This window comes from Capricornis sumatraensis, chromosome 16, assembly GCF_032405125.1.
Source record: "Capricornis sumatraensis isolate serow.1 chromosome 16, serow.2, whole genome shotgun sequence".
In the NCBI taxonomy this organism is placed as follows: Eukaryota; Metazoa; Chordata; class Mammalia; order Artiodactyla; family Bovidae; genus Capricornis; species Capricornis sumatraensis.
Window position 1 is genome coordinate 9,529,194 of NC_091084.1, and position 27,971 is coordinate 9,557,164.

At 37.4% G+C, this 27,971-nt stretch overlaps 1 protein-coding gene across 1 annotated transcript in view; it reads left to right on the top strand.

Annotated features, from left to right (window-relative positions):
- Positions 1–27,971, top strand: part of TRPC6 (transient receptor potential cation channel subfamily C member 6) — a 156,902-nt gene that overhangs the window by 96,188 nt on the left and 32,743 nt on the right. Inside the window, exons 2-4 of the mRNA XM_068988535.1 lie at positions 237–1,011; positions 14,225–14,410; positions 20,808–20,972. Of these exons, the coding sequence (XP_068844636.1) occupies positions 237–1,011; positions 14,225–14,410; positions 20,808–20,972 (1,126 nt within the window). The remainder of the gene's footprint in view (positions 1–236; positions 1,012–14,224; positions 14,411–20,807; positions 20,973–27,971) is intronic.

Consider the following 27,971-nt stretch of genomic DNA (forward strand, 5'->3'; position numbering starts at 1 on the left):
TTGAACCTCCACCCAAATTAAAATGTTAAAATCTGCAAAGTGCTTGACTTTCTAAAAAGAGAAATTCTTGGAATCCATTAACAAATAAATGTGTCTTCATTTGTGTTATAGTCGGTCTAGAGATGATGGGACAACATCTAATACGTTTGAGGACTGCATTAGATGAATGGCAGGTCATCTGACACACTAAAATGCTCTTAATGTAATTTGTTCACAATCTTTCTATTTTATTACAGCCGGGGCTCCGACAATAGACTGCCCCACCGGCGGCAGACAGTTCTCCGTGAGAAGGGGAGACGGTTAGCTAACCGAGGACCAGCGTACATGTTTAATGACCACTCAACAAGCCTATCTATTGAGGAGGAACGCTTTTTAGATGCAGCTGAGTATGGCAACATCCCAGTGGTAAGGAAGATGTTGGAAGAATGCCTCTCACTCAATGTCAACTGTGTGGATTACATGGGCCAGAACGCCCTGCAGCTGGCAGTGGCTAATGAGCATCTGGAAATTACAGAACTTCTTCTCAAGAAAGAAAATCTCTCTCGCGTTGGGGATGCCTTGCTTTTAGCTATTAGTAAAGGTTATGTTCGGATTGTGGAAGCCATTCTCAGTCACCCAGCTTTTGCTGAAGGCAAGCGGTTAGCAACCAGCCCCAGTCAGTCTGAACTCCAGCAAGATGATTTTTATGCGTATGATGAAGACGGGACACGGTTCTCCCATGACGTGACCCCCATCATTCTGGCTGCCCACTGCCAGGAATATGAAATCGTGCACACCCTCTTGCGGAAGGGTGCTCGGATCGAACGGCCTCATGACTATTTCTGCAAGTGCAGTGAATGCAACCAGAAACAGAAGCATGACTCCTTTAGCCACTCCAGATCTAGAATTAATGCCTACAGAGGCCTGGCAAGCCCAGCGTACCTGTCATTGTCTAGCGAAGATCCAGTCATGACAGCTTTAGAGCTTAGCAATGAGCTGGCAGTGCTGGCCAACATAGAGAAGGAGTTCAAGGTAGGTTTTTAACAAGTTGGAGTCAATGTGAATTTATAAGTTTCCACTATGTACTCACACTCTGTTAGGTATCATAGATAGTAGGCAATTTTATATATTTGATTCAACAAGTTCTTTATAATTACTACCATTTGGAGATGATCTACTATAAACTAGACATTTTGTATTTATTATGTCTGATACCTATTACACCCTTGGGAGGATCTTAGTTCCTTTTCAGATGCAGAAATAGAGGTATAGAAAGGTTAAGTAAGGCCCAAGATCCACAGCTGGTGAAATGACAGAGCTGGGATCAGAACTCAGGGATGCAAACTCTAAAACCCAGGTCTGTCTCCTGTGAAACTCTGTTTCTATATTCAGATCATGGGGATAGCTACTGTTGAGGTCAGAAAGATGAATAAGATAAAGGAAGTCATAGTTTGACTTGAGAGACAGATGCATGCATGTATACATTTGTTATAAAGAGAAATGAAACTACTAGATATGGCTATAAGCAGTGTGCTGTAGCAGTTCAGAGAAAGCAGTATTTAATTCAGATGAGATGTCAGAGAAGTTACGAGAAAAATGGTATTTCAGCCGCATATGGCAGAATAAGTAGCATATTTGAAGGCAGAGAATGAAGGAGAAGCTATTTTAGGCCAAGGTAACAGCCAAAACTAAAGCTGGCAGATATGGGAGACGTAGTCAAATATAATTGCTTTACGATGTTGTGTTTGTGTCTGCTGTACAACAAAGTGAATCGGCCAAATATATACGTATGCCCCCTCCCTTCTGAATCCCCCTCTGCCCCCTTGATCGCACCCCTCCAGATCATCACAGAGCGCTGAGATGAGCTCGCTGCGCTTTGATGCGATCCCACTAGCTGCCTGCTTTATATCTGACATGTGCACAAGGTAGTGCGCATATGTCAGCGCCGCTGTCTCCACTCACCGCACTCTTCCCCTCCCGCCCTGAGGCCGCATGTCTTTCTCTGTGTCTGTGTCTCTGTTCCTGCCTCAAGGGAACTTCAAGCAATCTCTAAATAAGAGGTAAGTGGGGAGACACGCTGTCAGACCTTGCCATTGTCTGCGTGGTTTGTGCTTCATTTGGAGAGGGTGAAAGTTCAGATTCCTAGTCTGAGGTCACACACCCATACACACACACCTTTAAATTTCCTCCACAGGTTATCTGACCTTTCTTACAGTGTTCATCATGTTCTGCTGTATGTTACTGTTTAGGGTGGGCTTTTCCTCTTTACTCAGCTATATACTGCTTGGAATCAGGTCTGATTCATCAAATACAGTATTACACAAAGATAAATGTTGGTTTCATTTTCTCTATTCTTTATGCTGTGAGAAAGCATGTCTCTCTATTCTGTACCTTGGGGTCTCTCCTGTGCAGTTTCTTGGTGCCTCTGTCACTGAAGGAACATTGCAAACCCCAGCCTAGCATGTGTCTCTCCCCAGGTCCTATCTGTGCAGGTGAGGAGAGCAGGTCACTGATGACTGAAGCCTTCCGATGGTCCCCAGCATGGAGGATGCTGCTTTTCCGAACACTGCAAACCCCAGCTTAGCATGTGTCTCTCCCCAGGTCCTATCTGTGCAGGTGAGGAGAGCAGGTCACTGATGATTGAAGCCTTCCGATGGTCCCCAGCATGGAGGATGCTGCTTTTCCTCTAGCTCCCTGGCAGCTGAGGATGCAGGGCAAGCAGATGATCTCTTCCAACAATGTCTCATTCTTTCCTACTTCTCACTTTGCTCCCAGGACTCAGGGAGGCAGGGAACTACGCTATCTTGGAAATCTGATTAATAGGATCTTAAAATTTATATTTAATTTATGAAACTTTACTGCTTAGGTTTCAACATTTCTGTTTCTGTAATTGTATCTTTGTTTACATGATACTCTAAACCATTCTTCATTCATTCATTTTCTTGCTTACATCTTCTGAGCCCATGGTTGTAGCAAATATTGTACTGGGGAGAGTCAAGAATGAGGGTGGAGATATCACACAGCACCAAGACAGTTCAGTCAGCAACCCTGCCCTCAATTAACTTGCAATTTAATAGGAGAGCAAAGGCCTGTGTGAAATAACTATAATATAACACATGACCTTGTGGAATGATGGGTGGGCTGGTGGGGCAAAGGTGAAAGAATCATATCTAATCAGAATGCGAATTTTTCATTGTCCCTAAATGCATTGCATAATGTGAAGGCCGCTTTAGGTTTATGATAAATTAGGGATCTGGATATCCCTTTGCTTGTTCATCGCACACTGTTTCTGCCCACCAAGGTGTGAGGTAAATGGATCAGGCACTTTCCCTCCAGCCCTACTTTCTCTGTGTAGGTCCACACCTTTAGCCTCTAATCAGGCTCACCCTTTGCTTAATGCCTTGCCTCTGTGAAGGGTTAATGGCAAAGAAAAGGTAACTCTCTGAAAACACAAATCTCTTTAATAATATGTTATTCCTAATATCTTTAAATAATCATCCTCAAGTATTCAAGTATACTGTTAAAAAAAGGGTAGCAGTTTTAAAAATGTTTTTAAAAGTATGTCCTAGAACTTGACAATTCAACAACTTTTCTAATTAGAAATTTGACTCCCCAAATCCTTGCATTACACAAGGAGAAAGGCCAGTTCTTGGCTGTTTTAAAAAGCTGTTGGCAAATACAAAATGAGAAAGCATAATGTTTTCTTTCTCACGAGACGGGATGCTCTAGAATGATTATTTTATTCTCCCAGACTCTGTTGGCCTATAGAGGCAAGAACAGCCTCATGGGAGAATGCGCCGCCACGACTCTCGCGTGTAAACTCAAGGAAAGCATATTGTGCTACTGTGCACACTGGTGTGATGGTGCTAAACTTGCTCCAGCAGCCCAGCCTCAGCTTACAACAGGATGGGAACCAAAAGGGCTTGGTGTCTCTGGTGAGATTTGCTAAATCTGCTGCTCTATCCTTCAAGAATAACTTCTCTTTTCTTATTTTAAAAGAATAGTTGGCCCTTGAACAACACGAGTTTGAAGTATATGGGTTCATTTACATGTGGCTTATTTTCACTAAATATGCACTACAGTACCACACAAGCCTGGGCTGGTTGAATCCGTGGGTGTGGAACAGTGGATGCCAAGGGCCTTCTGAAGAGTTATATGTGGCGTTTTCACTCAATAGAGTACTGGTTCTCCTTCCCTCTGCTTTCTTCAAAGGTCACCTTACACGATCATGTTAAAAAATAGTAATTTAAACATGAAGAAAAATTTTAAGATCATTTCTAATTTTGATACTGCAACAAGCCAACATGTATCCTTCCAGAAATAAACACTGATACTGCAACATGCCAACATGTATCTTTCCAGTCTCATTTTTAGTAGTCAAGCCCCGTAGAGTCTCAGGGACCAAAGACTGCAGGATCTGAGATACCTCACAGGGACCTGAAATATTGTACTGGAAACAGGCAATCCTCTCTGCTCGTGGTCTTCAAATTCTTTTTCTTCCTTTTCAGCAGAAAAACATTTGAAAAATGCTGTGCTCATGAGTACATTTTAAAGTTGGCATCTAAATTTACTTTTAAGTTTAAATAATTTAAAAAGGTATAATTTCTACATGGCCTAAATATTAAAATTTAAAAATGATATCTTAAATGGCTGCTTCAGATGTATCTAGGGGCCTTTAAGTGCTGTGATTTTATACATACCATCAGCTATTTTAAAAATAAACAACCTCCTCTTTAATATTTGTTAACAGTTACATCTTTCCTTTTCTCCTTAAACTTGTATTCTAGTCCATTTTCCTCCACAAATGTGATTTCTAATGTAGTAGCTTTTTATTGAAAAGGTCTTTATAGATCACTTATTATATATATATATATAATATGTATTTTAATATATGATATATATTGCATAACACATATGTAACATGTGTGTTTATAAGAAAGCTTAGAATTTGTTTTACTTTCTGTTATCATCTGGCTCTAGGTATTTAAAATATTCTGGAAATACCATTATATTTATTAGCAGTATATTTAATCAAAACTACATAAATTGAACATAATTGTTCTAAATAACATACACAAATTCTGAAAAATAAATTTTAAATATATGACACATTTCCTATTGGAAATGAATTTTAAAGGAACAAGTCATATCCATGCTTTTGTTATGTATTTAATGAAAGAAAAATTTACAACCTGTTAAAATAACTTGATTTGTCAGCCAGCATATTGTTTTAGTTTTTGTTAATGGAATGTGTAAATTATTAATGATTTTATGGAATAGAATTAAAAGATAGTACTCTCTATTTGGGATAAATATTTCTTGATATGATTTGATAACTGTCTTACTGAATTACCCACACTGATCTGAAACAAATCACATAAAAGTTTTATCCTTGTGCTTTAGCCAGTAGCCTGTGAAAATTTTTGAGTCCTGGAAATAATTCCAAGTCACAGTAAAAAGACTCTTCCTGACTAAACTTTTCTGCCTTGCACATTTGTGATGTCTTTCTTTTAAGTTAATGATACATCTTAAAGATGAGTACTAAGAATGGTTTTAAATAAGGGTAAAATAAACTTGTTTACAAAACAGAAGCAGAGCCACAGATGTAGAAAATAAGCTTATGGTTATCAGGGTGAAGAGGATAAATTGGGAAATTGGGATTGGCATATACACTCTACTATATATAAAATAGGTGACTAATAAGAACGTACTGTATAGCACAGGGAACTACTCAGTACTCTGTAATGGTCTATATGGGAAAAGAGTCTAAAACACGTAGGTTTATGTATATGTATGATTGATTGCCTTTGCTGTACACCTGAAACTAACATTGTAAATTAACTATATTCCAATAAAATTTTTAAATGAATAATTTGAAATAATCACTTAATTTAAATAACATGAAGTAGTGAATTTTGTATTCAGTATTCCCTACTAAAAAGCCTCTTGATGAAAGTGAAAGAGGAGAGTGAAAAAGTTGGCTTAAAGCTCAACACTCTGAAAACTAAGATAATGGCGTCTGGTCCCGTCACTTCATGGGAAATAGATGGGGAAACAGGGGAAACAGTGTCAGACTTTATTTTTTGGGGCTCCAAAATCACTGCAGATGGTGACTGCAGCCATGAAATTAAAAGACGTTTACTCCTTGGGAGGAAAATTATGACCAATCTAGATAGCATATTCAAAAACAGAGACATTGCTTTGCCAACAAAGGTCCGTCTTGTCAAGACTATGGTTTTTCCAGTGGTCATGTATGGATGTGAGAGTTGGACTGTGAAGAAAGCTGAGTGCCAAAGAATTGATGCTTTTGAACTGTGGTGTTGGAGAAGACTCTTGAGAGTCCCTTGGACTGCAAGGAGATCCAACCAGTCCATTCTGAAGGAGATCAACCCTGGGTGTTCTTTGGAAGGAATGATGCTAAAGCTGAAACTCCAGTACTTTGGCCACCTCATGCAAAGAGTTGACTCATTGGAAAAGACTCTGATGCTGGAAGGTATTGGGGGCAGGAGGAGAAGGGGACGACAGAGGATGAGATGGCTGGATGGCATCACGGACTCGATGGACGTTGAGTCTGAGTGAACTCCGGGAGATGGTGATGGACAGGGAGGCCTGGGGTGCTGCGATTCATCAGGTCGCAAAGAATCGGACACGACTGAGCGACTGAACTGAACTGATTCCCTACTGGTATCTTCTTAACGCCCTCTCATTTAAGAAGTAGGCATTCTTTGACAGCTGTTGAAGAATGAAGAGGCAAAGTACATTAAAATTCTCTAAATTCAGAACATCCCAACATGAACTGGCATGATGTATTCCTATCATTTAGTTTCATCTTCATTGGAAATGTGTATTAAGGAAAGGAAATACAGGAAACCCCTTAGGGTCTGTGGTACCTGAATTAATTATTAAAGGGGAATTTCCATTGTTTGCTGCAGGGGTGAGTGAGAGTGGAGAATTTTTTGTAAAGGGAAAAATGATCTGTTCTCAAGAAAATTAGTTACAGGAAAGTTGAGGATCTAGAAATTTTCTCTTAAAACTATCAGTGTTCTGTGGCTCTTGAAAAGTCTTCATATTTCTCTGTTTGAAGGCAATTAATCTATTTTATGAGAGTTAGAGATGAGAACCATCACAGATTGTAAACTCCAATATACAGTTTCTCTAAGCTCCTCCTAAATTCTCCTTTTCTGTATTAATCCAGAGTCATTTAACAAAAGAGGACAGAGGAGGTGCAACTGAGTTCCTCTGGCAACTGTAGTCTGGCACTTTGACTCTTCTAGACAGAATGAATTGCACTCATTACCAGTATCATCAGGTCTGAAGATGGATCTATGCAGAGGTGACAGCCAGAACACAGCAGAGAAATCTAAGAGTTAGATGGAACCTCAGGAATAGAAGAAAACCAACAGACCTGAGAGATTACAGGTCTTCACAGTGAATGGGGGAGAAGCCAGATTTAAAGTTTCGCCCATTCATGTTCAATCTTTATATACTGAGTTTTTATCAATAACTTTTTACTTTGGTAGAAAGAGACCTCAGCCACCTTAAGTTAAACTTGGGCTTAGCCTAATTTTGGCAATATATACTCAGAATTTTGACTGTTTTTGATATTGGGAAAGGAGAGTATAACACCTCCCTTCTCTCCTTGACTCAAGATTAAGAATCATCATAAAGACAGAAGAATCAGTACCAGTTTATTAGCAAAGCATTCTTCAAAATTTTGAACTTCCTTTTACTATCTCAGAATTTACCTATGACCTATGTCTCTGAACACTTTTTAAGCCTATTTGCATTTTAGATTGTGGTAACGTTTTCTTTAATTACCCTAAAATCACCTTCTCTATAAATGTCAGGGATTTCCCTCTACCCTGTCATTCTGGAAAAATAGATTTTCTGAAGCTTCACCAAATCCTGCCTGTCTTCCTGGGGCCATGTATCTAAACAGGCACCTGGCTGTCCAGACGCCTCTGCCATTGACTTAGACAAAAGGGAAGACACTACTGTGCTTGTTTTTAAAGGGTTGCTATGCTCTGGCATTCAGAATGTTCAAAGATGCCTGGCATTGTTTGAAAAAGAAATAACCTTCTAAGAAACAGACCAAGTTGAAAAGCAGTTTTTGTTAGCAGAAAGGCGGTGTGATTGTCATCATACCTTAGTAGGATGACACAGGTGTTGCTTGCATGCAAAATAGCCTACAGAGGCACAGGACAAGGGTCCAGGCCAAAGGGAAAGGAGGAAATGGACCATTGTTGAGCTTAATGAATTATTCTAAGTTGTTTCCAAAATCACTGCAGATGGTGATTGCAGACATGAAATTAAAAGACGCTTACTCCTTGGAAGAAAAGTTATGACCATCCTAGACAGCATATTCAAAAGCAGAGACATTACTTTTCCAAAAAGTTCTGTCCAGTCAAGGCTATGGTTTTTCCAGTGGTCATGTATGGATGTGAGAATTGGACTGTGAAGAAAGCTGAGCACTTAATAGATGCTTTTGAACTGTGGTGTTGGAGAAGACTCTTGAAAGTCCCTTGGACTGCAAGGAGATCCAACCAGTCCATTCTGAAGGAGATCAGTCCTGGATGTTCTTTGGAAGGAATGATACTAAAGCTGAAACTCCAGTACTTTGGCCACCTCATGCAAAGAGTTGACTCATTGGAAAAGACTCTGATGCTGGGAGGGATTGAGGGCAGGAGGAGAAGGGGACGACTGAGGATGAGATGGCTGGATGGCATCACCGACTCGATGGACGTGAGTTTGAGTGAACTTCGGGAGTTGGTGATGGACAGGGAAGCCTGGCATGCTGCAATTCATGGGGTCACAAAGAGTCGGACATGATTGGATTGAGCAACTGAACTGAACTGAACTTACAATCTAACTTTATGATACAACAGCTTTTAAGTTCTCCGTATGGTAAAGAATCTGCCTGCAATGTGGGAGACCTGGGTTCAATCCCTGGGTTGGGAAGATCCCTTGGAGAAGGGAAAGACTACCCACTCAAGTATTCTGGCCTGAATAATTCCATGAACTGTATAGTCCATGGGGCCTCAAAAAGTCAGTCATGACTGAGAGACTTTCACTAGGTTCATCATAACTTTTCTTCCAAGGAGCAAGCATCTTTTAATTTCATGGCGTCAGTCACTGTCTGTGGTGATTTTGGAGCCCAAGAAAATAAAGTCTGTCACTGTTTCCATTTTTTCCTCATCTGTTTGCCATGAAGTGATGGTACTGGATGCCATGATCTTTGTTTTTTGAATATTGAGTTTTAAGCCAGCTTTTTCACTCTCCTCTGTCACCTTCATCAGGAGGCTCTTTAGTTCCTCTTCACTTTCTGCCATTAGGTTACTGTCATCTGCATATCTGAAGTTATTGATGTTTCTCCCGACAATCTTAATTCCAGCTTGTGCTTCATCCAGCCTGGCATTTCACATGATGTACTCTGCATATAAGTTATATAAGCAGGGTGACAATATACAACCTTGACATATTCTTTTGTCAAGTTTGAACTGGTCCATTGTTCCATGTCCAGTTCTAACTGTGGTTTCTTGACCTTCATACAGGTTTCTCAGGAGACAGGTAAGGGGGTCTGGTATTCCCATCTCTTTCCAAATTTTCCACAGTTTCTTATGATCTACAGTCTGCTCAAGAGAGTCAGATACATGAACAAATGCTATAAAGTGTATGAGTCTGTTCTTGTCTTTGACTTTCCTATCAGTTTAAATGGACGGGCAGAGAAAATCCATTCTGGCAAAATTTTAGATCCAGTCAATAGTTAGGAAGGGAAGTTAAGTGCAGCGGTTTGTAACCTGAGAGCCCTCAGCCCCTGAAGTGTCTGTTTACCTTCATGGCTGCTCTTTAAGCTTCATGGCTTCAGCTGAACCTGAAAATTTCTATGTTGAAGGAAGAATAAAACCTGGAATCAAACACTGTATTAAGTTAAACAAGGAGCTGCTGCTGTGGCAACAATCAGCATAAAAATGAGGAGCATCTGACATATCTAGGAAAATGCCTGTCTTCAATTCTTGTCTGAAATTGTATCTCACCTCCTGTTACCTTTTCTTTAGAGCAGTATCTGATTACCTTTTATGTCCCTCACAGCCGTGAGGACTAGGTGCTGTATAAGTGCTTCTTACTCTTCTGTACACCAGCTGTGACAGGGCTCAGGGATCATTGTGCCATTTAGTGACAATTATTCTGAAGAGCAGGAAAGCCCTAGAGTAGCTTGTGGTTCCAAGAGCATGGCTGGTTAATTAAGTCACAAGCTGGATAATGAGAGTCTATGCTTGCTTTATTCTACAAGAACACAATCTCATTTTAAAAATTCCGTCTGAGATAGAATGTGGTATCTATCAGAGCACTGGTTGCTGAATATTTGTAGAATATTTGTTGAAATAACGAATGAATGAATAATTGTTTTATTTTCAGTACATTCAAGTGATACTCAATGTTGATGAAAATAATCAATAAACAATCTATAATAGGCTTAGAAGAGAGTTTTAGTTGAGCCAAACTGAAGCCCGGAAGACAGCCTCTCATAATTCTGAGGAACTGATCTGGAAGAGCACAGTTTTTAGCACAGTTTTATATCTTGTCAGAATAAAGAACATTAAGCAAGTCAGGAATACATTCCTTCAAGGTCTCAAAACACAGTTCAGGATGTACACAGTCAGTCTGGCCTTGGCACCTGGGAAAGGAATCTTATCAAAAAGGAGGACCAGTATTGGCTTCCCAGGAAGGGAGGCATTTAATTTTTATTTTTAACATGGACATTCCTTACTTCTGGTCAGTGTGCCCTTTTCTTAATAATTAGAGCAGATGTACAATATATGTTTTGACAGGCCACAAACAGGCTATTTTTAGTTAGCTTAAATTTAAGTTAATTCATGTATAAGCCAGAATGACTTACCCATGCCTTAGTATGTGAAAATATCTTTTATCACTAGGAATTTCATCATGGTTTTATATTTTTTAGTGCAATTTTGTGTCAAGGTACTGAGATGACTTGGGTATTTATGAAATGATGAAAACAACAACAATAATAATTACCATTGATTCAACCCATCTTTGAGCTAAGAAGTTAGCATTTGTTATCTTGTATAACCTTCACAGCAACCCTAGGAAGAACCTTATATTATCCCCACTTTACAAATAAGAATTTTGAGGCTGTAAGAGCTTAAGTAATTTTCCTAACTCATGCACCTAGTAGGTGACTGTACTTAACTTGAAATCCAGGTCTGCCCTTATCCAAAACTCACTTAATTAGTGTTGATTCATGAGAATTAGACATGCATTTTCCTCACCCTTTTAATTTCTATAAAGCAGCCTTTTCTTTATATGAAATTATGCATTAGAATTACACACTGTATCTTCTACTATATAAAAATCCAACTAAAATTACCCTTTGAAAGGATAATTGTATCAAGGTCTTTTTATGTTTTATAATCTTCATGTTCTATTAACCCACTATCAGTCATCTACTTAAAAGTCAAAGTTAATAGGCAAGTACCCACTTTTAATTTATTAATGTATGGTGTGAATGTACAAGGCAAAGGCAGAATCAAATCAACAGCCAGCTTCATTTTTTCTTTCAAAAAACTGAAATCACAGTGTTAAGTCTGGCTCATGAACTACTGCCAGTATCTCACTTTAAGTGAGTTTACATTTCAGTGTGAGAGAACATAAATATGAAAACATTTGTAACTGATTCCCAAGGTGAAAAAAAGCATACATTTCTAAAAGCAGTCTTATTCTTTTTTTTAAAAAAAAATGGGTTTTTGTTTTGTTTTTGCTTGGAATATATCTTGTAAATTAGCAATGAGTTGGAAATAATTTTTAGGATATTTAACAGCAAAGAACACCTGTACTGTATCAATTCATGTGGTTTCTACTAAAAGTATTACCCCATATTTGAAGGGTCATACCTTCCTTTGAAATATCTCATTTCACATGAGCCTTATTGGAATTCTAGAGAGTACTGGTTTTGTGTCTTACATTTTTGTCTCCATAAGGAATAAGGATACATCTAGAATTGAGTGCTACAGACAAGAGAGGCCAGGTATATTAGATTTTGTCATAACTCCATGGGTTCTTACTAATGTCAAGAAACAGCTTGTTTTAAGGTCTTGCCTTTGATGATATAATACAATAATTATGTTTTATCAAGTGCTTGATATGTACTTCCTTATATATAAAGAAAGTTTATATATATATATATATAAAGTTTATATATAAAGTTTATATATATATATATATAAAGAAATGTGTGATTTCTTTAGGACAACTAATCTCACTAAGCCTTGTTGTTTTTTTTTTTTTTTTAATCTGTTAAATGAGAATAATAATGGCATCTACCTCATAGATTGATTTTAAGTTACCTTAGAGCACATGGCTAAAAATTGGAAGAGCTGGGATTTGATCACAAGTATATCTAACTTTGGGCTTCCCAGGTGGTGCTAGTGGTTAAAGAACCTGCCTGCCAATGTAGGAGATATAAGAGACATGGGTTTGGTCCCTGGGTCAGGAAGATCCCATGGTGGAGGGCATGGCAACCCACTCCAGTATTCCTACCTGGAGAATCCCATGTACAGAGGAGCTTGGTGGGCTACAGTCCATAGTGTCACAAAGAGTCGGACATAACTGAAGCAACTTAGCATGCGTGTCGCATGCATTTAAACTTAAAAGCCCAAGCTCCTAACCACTATAACTTGGAATAGTGGGCATGGACAACATATGTACTTCCACACCTCAAAGGTCTTCCCCATGACCTTAACTGACTATTTCACAAAAGGGAAAGAGCTGTTTCCTCATGACCTTGTTTATACTATCTGACCAGATACCTATTGAAAATAGTTTGAGTCATTCTCAGTTGAGACATAGTTTATGAACTTCCTTTTATAGGATCTGTTTGAACCTACAGTTAGCAAAGTGAAACTAACAGGGAGGAGCCCAAGTAGGTCCTTTGCATACACTCAGGATGAAACTGTTTTCCATATAGACTCCCCACAATGTTACCTTATTGACTCATATCTAAAGCCTCTCATATTTCTCCAATATCTTCTTTTATTGATCCCTGCAAGGAGTCTTTTTATCCTATAACACTGGTGACTTCAAAATGGAGGGGACAACTAATTCTGAATCTGCAAAACTGATTTAAGAGTAAACTCTGCCGGGGAGGCTGTGACCTTAGTTTTTTGATGTGCAAAATGGAAATCATACTTACCTGGCTTACCTTGCAGCTCTTCATAGATCAAAACAGAAAAGCATTCTACAAAGAGACAAAGTGATAAAACTCTTACAGGCAAAGTGCAGCCAAACAGGGTTAAATTTAAAGCCTCATTTTGGTGCCTAGTGGCTGCAGTTTTGGATGTAACCTAAGTGATTAAGGTGACTGTGAAGATTAACTGAGATTCTATGATCCACTTACAGTAAAACAAATTCTAGCTAATAGATTTTCTTTATTAACATTCAGTTATGAATGGCCTTATTTCCATGTAAGAGAATACAGAGGAAGGAAATTTTAGAAAGACCTGAATGAAGATATATATAAGTGGTGTATGTGAATTCAAAATGACTATTTGATGTTTAAACATGATCTGTAGTCTCCAAATCCTCTCAACATGCTATTAGGTCCTCAGCAGTAATTTATAATGAAAGCATTTTCATTAAACTTCTTTTTATCCAAAGAATCTCAGTTTGCAGACTTTATGTTAGATCTTGTCTTTTGATCCCATAAGTTTGATAAGTAAAGTTCCTCAATAACAATTTAGTAAATAGATAAGTGATATATGTTTGCTTTGCTTGAAACCTTTCCAAATGTTGTGTTTCTCAAGTTTATCAACACAGTATATAAAGTCTTCCAAAGACCTAGCAAATGTATGTACTATGTGCCTAGCTGATGAAGTTATGAACATAGGAGATATGATGTGTGCAAGAAAGTATGATCTGGGAAGACTTGCTAACTTTTTATTTCTCCTGAATCAGCAGGTGAGTTTGGTGTAGTACAGTACAGTACTTTTTGGCAACTTTCATTGTGTTTTAGACAAATTTCCTTTTGAATATAAGGACAGTCTTTATGGTGCTAATATATTTCAGAGCTCACTCAACAGAATAGCAACTGAAGCATGTTAAAAAGAATAATAAACCTAAAAACAGAGCTTTTTTATTCTCTACAGTCAAATCACTGATAAATTCTACAGTGTAACATAGTAAAATGTGATACTTCTACTTTTTTTTTTCTTTGCTTTATCTTTCCTAGAATGACTACAAAAAACTGTCGATGCAGTGCAAAGATTTTGTTGTTGGACTCCTTGATCTGTGCAGAAATACTGAAGAAGTAGAAGCCATTCTGAATGGGGATGTTGAAATACGCCACAGTGGTGGAGATCACAGTCGTCCTAACCTCAGCCGTTTAAAACTTGCCATTAAGTATGACGTAAAAAAAGTAAGATCAGGCACAAAGCCCTTTTTATGTTATTTCAGTTTTTATTGGTGCTAAATCAAGATGAAGGATTGGGATAATTAGGTTAAGCCGGGTTTTTCTAATTAATTGTTCTAGGTAGGATCTCTAGTAAATTCTAAGTGCCTGGCAGTGAGATATTTCACCTACACTAAATGCTGGTCTTTAAAAATCTATATTTGTTTCTGCAATGATTGACATTTTCTTTTACTTAATGAATGATGCAAAAATGGCTTTGTGTGTTCAAAATACAAGGCATTTGTTGTAGGATGGGAACATCGTTATTTAAGACCCATCTCCACTTATTAATTTAGTCCACTTCTGGACCAATGCCTTCGGTTTCTTCTTTAGTGCATTTGAATCTCCTGTGTCTTTATTTGTGGAATATTTTTAGTCTCTGTCTTCAGGCAGTGCCTCCTATTCTTGACTGGTTTCTTAAGTTATATAAATTATGTTTAATTTTTTTCTTAAAAAAATTGTTTATTGAGATATAACATGTATTCCATAAACAGCACATATCTTAAGTTGTATGTAAACTCATTAATTCTTAAAATTTCACACTCTTTTTTTTAATTTATTTATTTGGAGGCTAATTACTTTACAATATTGTATTGGTTTTGTCATATATTAACATGAATCCACCATGGGTGTCCATGTGTTCTCCATCCCATCCCTCTGGGTCATCCCAGTGTACCAGCCCCAAGCACCCTGTATCATGCATCGAACCTGGACTGGTGATCCATTTCACATGTGATAATACACATGTTTCAATGCTATTCTCCAAAACCATCCCACCCTCGCCCTCTCCCACAGAGTCCAAAAGACTTCTATACATCTGTGTCTCTTTTGCTGTCTTGCATATAGGGTCATCATTACCATCTTTCTAAATTTCATATATATGCATTAGTATACTGATTTGGTAATAAGGAGTTCATGATCTGAGCTACAGTCAGCTCTCGGTCGTGTTTTTGTTGACTGTATAGAGCTTCTCCATCTTTGGCTGCAAAGAATATAATCAGTCTGATTTCAGTGTTAACAATCTGGTGATATACTTGTGTAGAGTCTTCTCTTGTGTTGTTGGAAGAGGGTGTTTGCTATGACCAGTGCATTTTCTTGGCAAAACTCTATTAGTCTGCCCTGCTTCATTCCATATTCCAAGGCCAAATTTGCCTGTTACTCCAGGTGTTTCTTGACTTCCTACTTTTGCATTCCAGTCCCCTATAATGAAAAGGACATCTTTTTGGGGTGTTAGTTCTAAAAGATCTTGTAGGTCTTCATAGAACCATTCAACTTCAGTTTCTTCAGCATTACTGGTTGGGACATAGACTTGGATTACTGTGATATTGAATGGTTTGCCTTGGAAAAGAACAGAGATCATTCTGTCATTTTTGAGATTGCATCCAAGTACTGCATTTCAGAATCTTTTGTTGACCATCATGGCTACTCCATTTCTTCTAAGGGATTCCTGCCAACAGTAGTAGATATAATGGTCATCTGAGTTAAATTCACCCATTTCAGTCCATTTTAGTTTGCTGATTCCTAGAACGTCAACATTCACTCTTGCCATCTCCTGTTTTACCACTTCCAACTTGCCTTGATTCATGGACCTGACATTCCAGGTTCCTATGCAATATTGCTCTTTACAGCATCAGACCTTGCTTCTGTCACCAGTCACATCCACAACTGGGTATTGTTTTTGCTTTGGCTCCATCCCTTCATTCTTCTGGAATTATTTTTCTCCACTGATCTCCAGTAGCATATTGGGCACCTACTGACCTGGGGATTTCCTCTTTCAGTATGCTATCATTTTGCCTTTTCATAATGAAGAGGAACTAAAAAGCCTCTTCTTGATGAAAGTGAAAGTGGAGAGTGAAAAAGTTGGGTTAAAGCTCAACATTCAGAAAATGAAGATCATGGCATCTGGTCCCATCACTTCATGGGAAATAGAAGGGGAAACAGTGGAAACAGTGTCAGACTTTATTTTTTGGGGCTCCAAAATCACTGTAGATGGTGACTGCAGCTATGAAATTAAAAGATGCTTACTCCTTGGAAGAAAAGATATGACCAACCTAGATAGCATATTTAAAAGCAGAGTCATTACTTTGTCCACAAAGGTCCATCTAGTCAAGGCTATGGTATTTCCAGTGGTCATGTATGGATGTGAGAGTTGGACTGTGAAGAAAGCTGAGTGCCGAAGAATTGATGCTTTTGAACTGTGGTGTTGGAGAAGACTCTTGAGAGTCCCTTGGACTGCAAGGAGATCCAACCAGTCCATTCTGAAAGAGATCAGCCCTGGGTGTTCTTTGGAAGGAATGATGCTAAAGCTGAAACTCCAGTACTTTGGCCACCTCATGCGAAGAGTTGACTCATTGGAAAAGACTCTGATGCTGGGAGGGATTGGGGACAAGAAGAGAAGGGAATGACAGAGGATGAGATGGCGAGATGGCATCACCGACTCTATGGACGTGAGTTTGAGTGAACTCCGGAAGTTGATGATGGACAGGGAAGCCTGGCGTGCTGCGATTCATGGGGTCGCAAAGAGTCGGACACAACTGAGCGACTGAACTGAACAGATACTGTATTGGTATTTTTCTTTCTGGCTTTTTTCACTCTATATAATAGGCTATAGTTTCATCCACCTCATTAGAGCCGATTCAAATGTATTCTTTTTAATAGCTGAGTAATATTCCATTGTGTATATGTACCACAGCTTTCTTTCCATTCATCTGCTGATGGACATCTAGTTTGCTTCCATGTCCTGGCTATTATAAACAATGCTGCGATGAACATTGGGGTACACGTGTCTCTTTCAATTCTGGTTTCCTCGGTGTGTATGCCCAGCAGTGGGATTGCTGGGTCATAAGGCAGTTCTATTTCCAGTTTTTTAAGGAATCTCCACACTCTTATCCATAGTGGCTGTACTAGTTTGCATTCCCACCAACAGTGTAAGAGGGTTCCCTTTTCTCCACACTCTCTCCAGCATTTATTGCTTGTAGACTTTTGGATAGCAGCCATTCTGACTGGCACGAAATGGTACCTCATTGTGGTAGTGATTTGCATTTCTCTGATGAGTGATGTTGAGCATCTTTTCATGTGGTTGTTAGTCATCAATATGTCTTCTTTGGAGAAATGTCTGTTTAGTTCTTTGGCCCACTTTTTGATTGGGTAGTTTATTTTTCTGGAATTGAGCTGCAGGAGTTGCTTGTATATTTTTGAGATTAATTGTCAGCTGCTTCGTTTGCTATTATTTTCTCCCATTCTGAAGGCTGTCTTTTCACTCTGCTTAGTTTCTTTTGTTGTGCAGAAGCTTTTAATTTTAATTAGGTCCCATTTGTTTATTTTTGCTTTTATTTACAGTATTCTGGGAGGTGGGTCATAGAGGATTCTGCTGTGATTTATGTTGGAGAGTGTTTTGCCTATGTTTTTCTCTAGAAGTTTCATAGTTTCTGGTCTTACATGTAGATCTTTAATCCATATTGAGTTTATTTTTGTGTATGGTGTTAGTGTTCTAGTTTCATTCTTTTACAAGTGGTTGACTAGTTTTCCCAGCACCACTTGTTAAAGAGATTGTCTTTACTCCATTGTATATTCTTGCCTCCTTTGTCAAAGATAAGGTGTCCATAGGTGCATAGATTTATCTCTGGGCTTTCTATTTTGTTCTATTGATCTATTTTTCTGTCTTTGTGCCAGTACCATACTGTCTTGATGACTGTGGCTTTGTAGTAGACACTGAAGTCAGGGAGGTTAATTCTTCCAGTTCCGTTTTTCTTTCTCAAGATTGCTTTGGGTATTCGAGGTTTTTGTTTTTCCATAAAAATTGTGAAGTTATTTGTTCTAATTCTCTGAAAAATACGGTTGGTACCTTGATAGGGATTGCATTGAATCTATAGATTGCTTTGGGTAGTATCCTCATTTTCACTATACTGATTCTTCCGATCCAGGAACACGGTATATTTCTCCATCTATTTGTGTCCTCTTTGATTTCTTTCACCAGTGTTTTATAGTTTTCTATATATAGGTCTTTAGTTTCTTTAGGTAGATATATTCCTAAGTATTTTATTCTTTTCGTTGCAATGGTGAATGGAATTGTTTCTTTAATTTCTCTATTTTCTCATTTTTAATGTATAGGAATGTAAGGGATTTCTGTGTGTTGATTTTATATTCTGCAGCTTTACTATATTCATTGATTAGCTCTAGTAATTTTCTGGTGGAATCTTTAGGGTTTTCTATGTAGACGATCATATCATCTGCAAACAGTGAGAGTTTTACTTCCTCTTTTCAATCTGGATTCCTTTTATTTCTTTTTCTGCTCTGATTCCTGTGTCCAAAACTTCCAAAACTATGTTGAATAGTAGTGGTGAGAGTGGACACCCTTGTCTTGTTCCTGACTTTAGGGGAAATGCTTTCAATTTTTCACCACTGAGGGTAATGTTTGCTGTGGGTTTGTCATATATAGGTTTTATTATGTTGAGGGTTGTTCCTTCTATGCCTGCTTTCTGGAGGGTTTTTATCATAAATGGATGTTGAATTTTGTCAAAGGCTTTCTCTGCATCTATTGCGATAATCATACGGTTTTTATTTTTCATTTTGTTAATGTGGTATATTACATTGATTGCTTTGCAAATATTGAAGAATCCTTGCATCCCTGGGATAAAGCCCACTTGATCATGATGTTTGATATTTTTAATATATTGTTGGATTCTGTTTGCTAGAATTTTGTTAAGGATTTTTGCATCTATGTTCATCAGTGATATTGGCCTGTAGTTTTCTTTTTTTGTGGCATCTTTGTCAGGTTTTCGTATTAGAGTGATGATGGCCTCATAGAATGAGTTTGGAAGTTTACCTTCCTCTGCAATTTTCTGGAAGAGTTTGAGTAAGATAGGTGTTAGCTCTTCTCTAAATTTTTAGTAGAATTCAGCTGTGAAGCTGTATGTTCCTGGGCTTTTGTCTGCTGGAAGATTTCTGATTACAGTTTCAATTTCCGTGCTTGTGATGGGTCTGTTAAGATTTTCTATTTCTTCCTGGTTCAGTTTTGGAATATTGTACTTTTCTAAGAATTTGTCCATGTCTTCCATGTTGCCCATTTTATTGGCATATAATTGCTGATAGTAGTCTCTTATGATCTTTTGTATTTCTGTGTTGTCTGTTGTGATCTCTCCATTTTCATTTCTAATTGTGTTGATTTGATTTTTCTCCCTTTTTATTAAAAAAACCAGTTTATAAAGGTGGATTTTATAATAAAAGTAATACAGACTTATGATTGGCTTTCAAACAGTATAGACATAACCCCTTTATGTCTTCCTATTTCTTAATGGAGAATAGTCAGTATTCTATTTTTCTCCATAGATTCATCTTGGACATCTTCACATATTAGTATGTAAACATCCACTCAACCTTTTCAAAGCCTACATATCATTGTGCTGATTTATAGCATTATGTTCATTTAATCCATTTACTGTTTAAGGGTGTCCATTATTTTCTTTAAGTTTCTGTTATTTCAATACATTTATAAATTTCCCTCAAAAAAGGTACACATGTCAACAATGTATAGATGGCCTTATTTCTTCCACTCATGTATCATTAAACCTTACCATTCTACAAAGACAAACACTGTATCTTGATTTAATTGTCTTTGACTGTTAACCATACTTAGGAAACATTTTAAGTTCCTTTATATAATCTGTCTTTTTGTCTAACCTTTTAATATTCTTTAGCAATTGTTATTTTGGATGTTTGCTTTTTGTATATTAAATAATGCTCTCTGTCATATGTAGTGTTCATCTATAAAAATTAAGTATATGAGAATAAAATATTCTGAAAAGTAAAAATTCTAAAATTTAATTATATAATATTCTTATTTGAAAGAGCTTATGGCACAGGAATATATCAGTGGAATAGAATAGGTAGTCCATAATAAGATCATATGCAATGGGAATCTAGTATAAAATGCATTTAGCACTTTAGGTCAGTGCCGAAAACGTGGTGTACTTTTTTAAAAAAAAGTATTTAGACATATAAATTAGCAAGATCTTTATATCTAATTCCCTCTAGATGGAAAAAGTGCATAATCATAAAAGTCCTTTTATAAAATATGGATGAAGCTTTTTATAACACTAAATTTTCAAAATTTGTCTATGCTTTGAAAGTCCATTAGTCCTAAAGAAAAGTTTGGTAAATTTGAATCCTTGAATTTACATAAACTGTATTAGAACCTCCTGCCACATTGCTTGATACCTGTCCCCTACATATTTTACATTTGTTCTTTAATTCTAACAATAATTTTTATGAGAAAGGATAGAACCTAATATTAGAATACAAGAAAAAAGCTTATGCTGAAACCTTCTTTAATCAAGCTGTTAAATGTTTTGTTACCCCCTGCTAGTTTGTAGCCCATCCAAACTGTCAACAGCAGCTCCTGTCCATATGGTATGAGAACCTTTCTGGGCTGCGGCAGCAGACCATGGCGGTCAAGTTCCTCGTGGTCCTCGCCGTTGCGGTGGGACTGCCCTTTCTGGCTCTCGTTTACTGGTTCGCTCCGTGCAGCAAGGTACGTCTGTGAAGCCGGGACCTCTGTCAGCCCCTCAAAGTCTGTCTGGTTTATGTATCAGATTCAGTTAAGCAGGGAAAATTCTATTTCTTAAACAAAAATGTCAGGAAGTCAGAGTTGGGTTCACATTATAAAAATAACATTTGCTATAAGAAATTTTAAAAAAGCAATGGAAAGAAAAAATTCACCTGTAATATCACTGTTAGTAATATGTGAAAGAAAACATCAGTTAGATTATTCCTATTTGTCTTCTCTCTAGTCATTTCTATGCATATATTTCTACATTTTTAATGAAGCATGCATTGAGCAGAAATTCAAATAACATCCTAAAAGAACATTTCCTTTTGTTTTTCCCCCCACTGGCAAAATTTGAGATGAAAATTTTTGTTTATCATTTATTTTAACTAATAAATCTTAATATAAATAAAGGACAATTGTGTAAATACTCCTATAATGCTTGTTTCAATGAAGAGGATTTATTTTAGGACAGTACACATTGTAACCTGACAGCAAAAATAGCTTTTATTGTTTGTTTGTTTTTATTTTTAGCAGACTCCCTCTGCCCAGACTTTGATGAAACTGGTTTGTTCAAATGAACCTAGCCTTTCAGAACAAGTTTGGAATATGTTGACCTGTCATTCTTTAACAGGCATAGAAATTTGCCTTGCATTGCCAACAATCTTATTCTTCATATTTTGGAAGCCACATTTCTGGAATCTTTTAAGTTTCAACTCTGAGAGTCAAACTTAAATAATTCTGAAGCTATGTAGCTAAAATGTGTATTGGACCATCTATTTATGTGCTATGTAGATATGCCAGTTGAATCACTTGCTGTTCTTAAACCTGGATATGGCTTATTTTCACATGGGTCCAAACATCTTGCCATTGTTTTTTTATTTATTGCCAACATTTAAAAAAATTATTATTTAGTCACATATTTGATGCTTTAACCTTATAGGAATGTTTCTAAGTGGCTTATAGTAAGAAGCTGGTGCAAAGCCTTTTTCACATAGTGGGAGCTTCATCATTACTTCCAGTGATGAAGATAGGAACTGCTAGAAACTGGGCATTTTCTCCTGAGGGTAAAATCTATCATCATAAATGTTTGCCCCATAAAGGCCAAAAATTGATTCATAAATAAAATATAAAGAAGGAAAATAAAATGAAAACAGTGATATTTACTAGAATTAGAATTTATTGCATGGATTTTTTTTCTAGGAAGTTAAGCTTTTCCTTTTTTTCCTTTTTTCATAGGAATGACAGATTTCATTTTGAAAAAACTAATTAATCCTCCTTACTAGAACATAGGCCACATCTATGTATGTGGTCTCTATTCTGCTTCTACACACATATCCGGGTTCTTCAGAGATTTATACTGAATTATGCTTGTTATTAATCTGTGATCAGTTAAGCTGTAATATATTTTCTAAAGTGAATAATTGCCCCTCTCCATAATGATCTCAAAAACATAATGCCTTTCAGAGGGTTTGGTGTTTGACAGACTATTTTTGGCAGTCCTTAGAGTTTCACATTTCTTAATTTTTGATTAAATCCTAATCAACCTGATTTCCTTCACTATTTCTTCTTCCCTAACTGTGTTTCTTTCTGGCATCTGTTTTTCATCCTCATTTAGATCATCAAGGCAGATAATCAAATTAAAAGGACACTGTCAATGTATTTTTTTCTCATATCTAAAATCTATTTTACTGACTCTTATTTAGGGTTTGAAGGATGATTATAAAATATATTTTATATTTCCCCTTTATTGATACAGATATAAATATTACAGCTTAGAGAATTGTGTTTTTTTTTTTTAATAAGAGAAAATTACTCAGGCTATATTGATACTTTAATTCAAAATACTGTTTTAAATACTTAAAAATTCAAAAACACCCATGAAAATTATACAAGATCAAATTGCAGGCCTATGCACCTTGACAGAGTCCCTGTTTCTGTTTAGAGCTTGGTTTTCATTCCTCAAGTCTGCTCTTTAAGAAATTCTTTTTTGTCCTTACTTGTGCTCTGTTTTCCACCATAATCCAAATATGTTTTATGCTCATTATAGTAAAAATAGGTCATGCTGTGATTTCAAATCATTTTGGCTTCAGTTAGAACTAGCTTCAACCTTTTTTATTTACTGTTGGTATTTAGTAGCTATTTGATCACAAATACATACTTAAAAAGAATATGATGTAAAATTTAAAGTTCTTCCTTTCAGTCATTTTTCAGGTACATCAGTGTTTTGTTTTTTTGTTTTTTTTTCTTTTGTGTAGCAGAGTTTTATAAAAGTGCAAAGGGACAGAAAAACTTCTGACACAGATATCAGAAGGGGGATGGAGAATGCCCCCCTCACTAGTGTTAGCAAGGGGGTTATATACTTTTTACATTAGTTATTACAATAAATCAATAGAATGTCTCAAGGTTGTAAAGATCTTACTAGACCCACTCCCACAATTTACATTTTAGGATGACAGGATTAGAACTTAACAATAGAAAGACCCTACCAAACCCACTCCCATAATATATATGTTCTAAGATACCAGGATTAGTCAGAAGGTTTTCAGGAAGCAAAAACTGTCCTCAAGCAGGCTACATTGTTGTTATATAATCCCTAGTACAGAGTTTAAACTGAATTTTTTTTTATGTAATCATCAGTTCTGGGCTTAAAAACAACAACAACAGTGTTTTATGTAACTAAGACTAAGGAATGTAGAGGAAAAAAAAAAAAAAAAGTTTGACCTTTCCTCCTCCTTGAGAATTCCAGACTCCTATGTCTTCCTCAAAAACCCCAGACCCCTCTCTCCTTGGGGACCCTGGACTTTTTATCAATCTGCCTAGGAATTCACTCTCTCATTGCCCCCTTTTCTTTTAGGAGAATTATATTGCCAAGCGAAAGGGGCATTGTTTTCTTTACATAACTACTTCCTGCTGTTGAGGGGCGTGGTCCCTAAATCATTGAGGCAACATATTCTACTAAACCTCATATGGAGGGTCTCTGATCCAGGGGCCCCAAGTAATAGTTGGAGGAGGCTGTGGCACTCGTAGGAACTTGAACCACCTTTTGTAACCTAAAAGCTTTCAGACGGCGAGAAACAAATCCAGTTACACAGTTACAGATGTAAGTTCAGTTCAGTCGCTCAGTCGTATCCAACTCTTTGCGACCCCATGAATTGCAGCACACCAGGCCTCCCTGTCCATCACCAACTCCTGAAGTTCACTCAGACTCACGTCCATTGAGTCAGTGATGCCATCCAGTCATCTCATCCTCTGTTGTGCCCTTCTTCTCCTGCCCCCAATCCCACCCAGCATCAGAGTCTTTTCCAATGAGTCAACTCTTTGCATGAGATGGCCAAAGTACAGATGTAAAGCAAACAGCAAAAACAGAACAATTAGAATTATTATGATTAAGATAGTTTTCCACCATGCGGAGCTGGTTAACGTTTCCTAAAGTGAGGTGACTGCAGCTTCAGGAGTATCCATAGCCTGATTCATTTTGTTCATGTGTTTAGTAAAGTGAGTAACATTAGTACTCATATCTGGTATATGTGTATAACATTGGGTATTAATAATAGCACAAGTTCCTCCTTATGTGGCTGCTAGAATATCTAAGGCCAATCTGTTTTGTAAAACCATCTTTCTAACTTGTATTTGTTCAGCTTTAAGGACTGAAAGTCAGGGCAACAACTCGTAGCATAATATCTGGGCTATAGTTCCCAAAAAGGGAATGAATATTGTAGCCAGAAAATCATACCAGTGAAATACAGACCTTGCCCAACAAGTTTTTTTTTTTCCTGGTGTGATTTTAAAAAATTTAATTAATTTATTTTTTATTGAAAGATAATTGCTTTACAGAATTTTACTGTTTTCTGTCAAACCTCAACATGAATCAGCCATAGGGATACAAATATCCCTTCCCTTTTGAAACTTCATCAGTTTTTCACTTTGGTCAATTATTCTTTACAGTTTTTTTTTTTAGAAATTTGTTTACATCACAGAATTTATAGATGACAAATTTTACTATGAGTAACTCATAGTAAACTCAAAGGAGTAACTCTGGTTCCTAAAGTCCACTGAATCTCTCTATAGGGAAATGCAACTCTCAATGATTTGTGATAATAAATGGAAAATATGAATATCCACACACATCACTTTAGTTTCCTGTAAGCCAACTTTTTATGCGTTTTCTTGTTTAATTTTTTCTTTAAGCCACAACCTTTAATAAGCAACAAAAGTGCTTGGTTTGATTCTCCTGTTTGCCCCCTGGATAGAATGAAGGGGTCAATTGCAGAGGGCCTGGAACCCCGTGAAGAGCGAGAGTGAGCCTGCTCAGGAGGGAGGTGCAGCTTATCGCCCTGGATGGCTGAATACTGGCTTGAGATGTGTTCAGACAGCTGAATGCAAGCTCCAGGCCTCTCAGACTTAAGGTCCACTCTCACGTGGGTGGCTCTCTTCTCACTCTGTTTTACATCCCTAGCCTTTTCTCTTCTCCTGCTCCTGTTTTAGTTTGTGCTTTCTTGAGTTTTTGTTATTTTGTGTTTTGAAGGCTGCCTCTGATTCTCCCCCGAACAAGGCAGGGAATAAATAAATTTTTCACAGACTTCACTACTAATAGTCAATGCCCCAATCCCAGTTTTCCGCAACAGTCAAATAAATTGAGAACTTTAAAAATGTTCATTTAATATTTATAACAATAGATTTTTTTCACCAGAAAGATATTGAACCTTGCAGTAAATGATTAAATAAAGCTCATACACATGATTAAACTTTATATAATACATGATTAAATAGCCAAGTCACAATAAATTGTATATATAACAATGTCAAATTTAAATTGTATATGTCGTACACTATGGAAAAGTTGCATTAATGTTCAGTTTTTAACAGTCCATATTTAAAGAAAAACATGGCTAAGGACAATAGGCAAAAGGAAATCAGTCCTATTTTCTCTCCCATTTGTTTCAACTTTATATGAGAGTTCTATTTAAATGAGATATTATAAAGAAACACAAAAAAATGCTTTGATTCACGCTAAGGAACATTTACTTAGAGAAGTATGCTTTTCAGACATGATTTTTACAGCAACCTTTTACAAATTAATTTTGGATTGGCTCTGCAATATATCTAATTGTATGGATCCATTGACTTAAAACTAGATTGATTTATTAATCTAGATACACACACACACACACACACACACACACACACACATGCACAACATGACATTCTGCCTGGCCTCAGTTAGGGAAAACAAATATTGTACATTACTGCATAAAAATGGAATCTGGAAAAAATGGTACTGATGAACCTATTTGCAGGGCAGGAACAGAGATGCAGACACAGAGAGTGAACCTGTGGACACAGGAGAGGAAGGGCAGGGCAGCACAGACTGGGAGAGCAGCACTGGCATGTGTGCACTCCCACAGATGAAACAGACAGCCAGTAGGAAGCTTCTGATGCCACAAGGAGCTCAGCTCGGTGCTCTGTGACGATTCACAGGGCTGGGATGCTGGGACAGGGAGGCTCAAGAAGAACGGAAAATGTATATACGTATACCTGATTCACTTTGTTGTATAGCAGAAACTAACACAACATTGTTAAGCAATTATATGCCAATAAAAATTTTAAAGAAAATTCTAATTAAGAGAGAAAGGACTAAGCTATGTGACTCATTCTAGCTCTAACTTTTATGATTTTGAAAACCATATAGACCGATAAAGTTTGTAGGAGCAGAGAATATTGATTGCATTTCTTCCATTATAGCAATTAGCTTTGTTAAAAATCTTAGAACCTTTTTTTTTCCTAAGAATTTACATGCATATGTACTTCCATTAGAAAATAAGAAATTGTGTTGTAAACCAAATAGAAACATTAATTCTTAAACAAATAGCTGTGCTTAGTTGCTTAGTTGTGTCTGACTCTTTGCAACCACATGGACTGTAGCCCAACAGGATCCTCTGTCCCTGGGGATTCTCCAGGCAGGAATACTGGAGTGGGTAGCCTATCCCTTCCCCAGGGGAACTTTCTAACCCAGGAATTGAACCGAGGTCTCCTGCATTGCAGGCAGATTCTTTACCAGCTGAGCATCCCGAGAAGCCCCAAGTATACCTAAGTTCAAATTCCAGCTCTACCACTTAAGGAGCTAGTTTCTGGACCTTGCTTCCTCTTTTTCTTCATCTGTAAAATGGGCATTTCAGCAGCATATACCCCTTTGTATTGTTGTAACAGTTACATGTAATTAATAAAGCACTTAAAACAGTACTTAGTACTGGATAAGTGGTGGTGGTATTATTAATTTTTGTATTTAATTAATTTCTATATTTTTCTGTAATAATCAGTTAACTTAAAAAGCTTTTGAAAGCTATGAGCTCTCTCCTATGTAAAAAATATCCTTACATGTGTGTACTGAGTTTTGTTTACCATTCCAGGGGTACACAGAGCCCCTGAGACACATCTTGGGCACACACCATCCCTCTGCTCTGACTAGGATGTGTGCATCTCAGATGGGAATGATTCCTGCACTATTGATGCACGGGAGCTTTATGGTCCGCATATTTCATATGAAAACTCTGATTTTCACATAATTTAGGAAGTTCACTCATTGCTAATGAGGGAATGAAACTGGAACCTGAAACTAAAATGTTGGACTTTCATGCAGGGTCATTCCAGGACATTGATCTAGTGCATGACAGGACCTACCCTGCTGTCTTGCCCTTTGCTGGGCGTCCTCTCCTCCTGACTTCTGCTCCACTTACAGTATCTCCAACATACACTATCACTTGAAGCCTGACCTGCACCCACAACAGTTCAGTTCAGTCGCTCAGTCATATCTGATTCTTTGTGACCCCAAGGACTGCAGCACACCAGGCCTCCCTGTCCATCACCAACTCCTGGCGTTTACTCAAACTCATGTCCATGAGTCGATGATGCCATCCAACCATCTCATGCTCCATTGTCCCCTTCTCCTCCCTCCTTCAATCTTTTCCAGCATCAGGGTCTGTT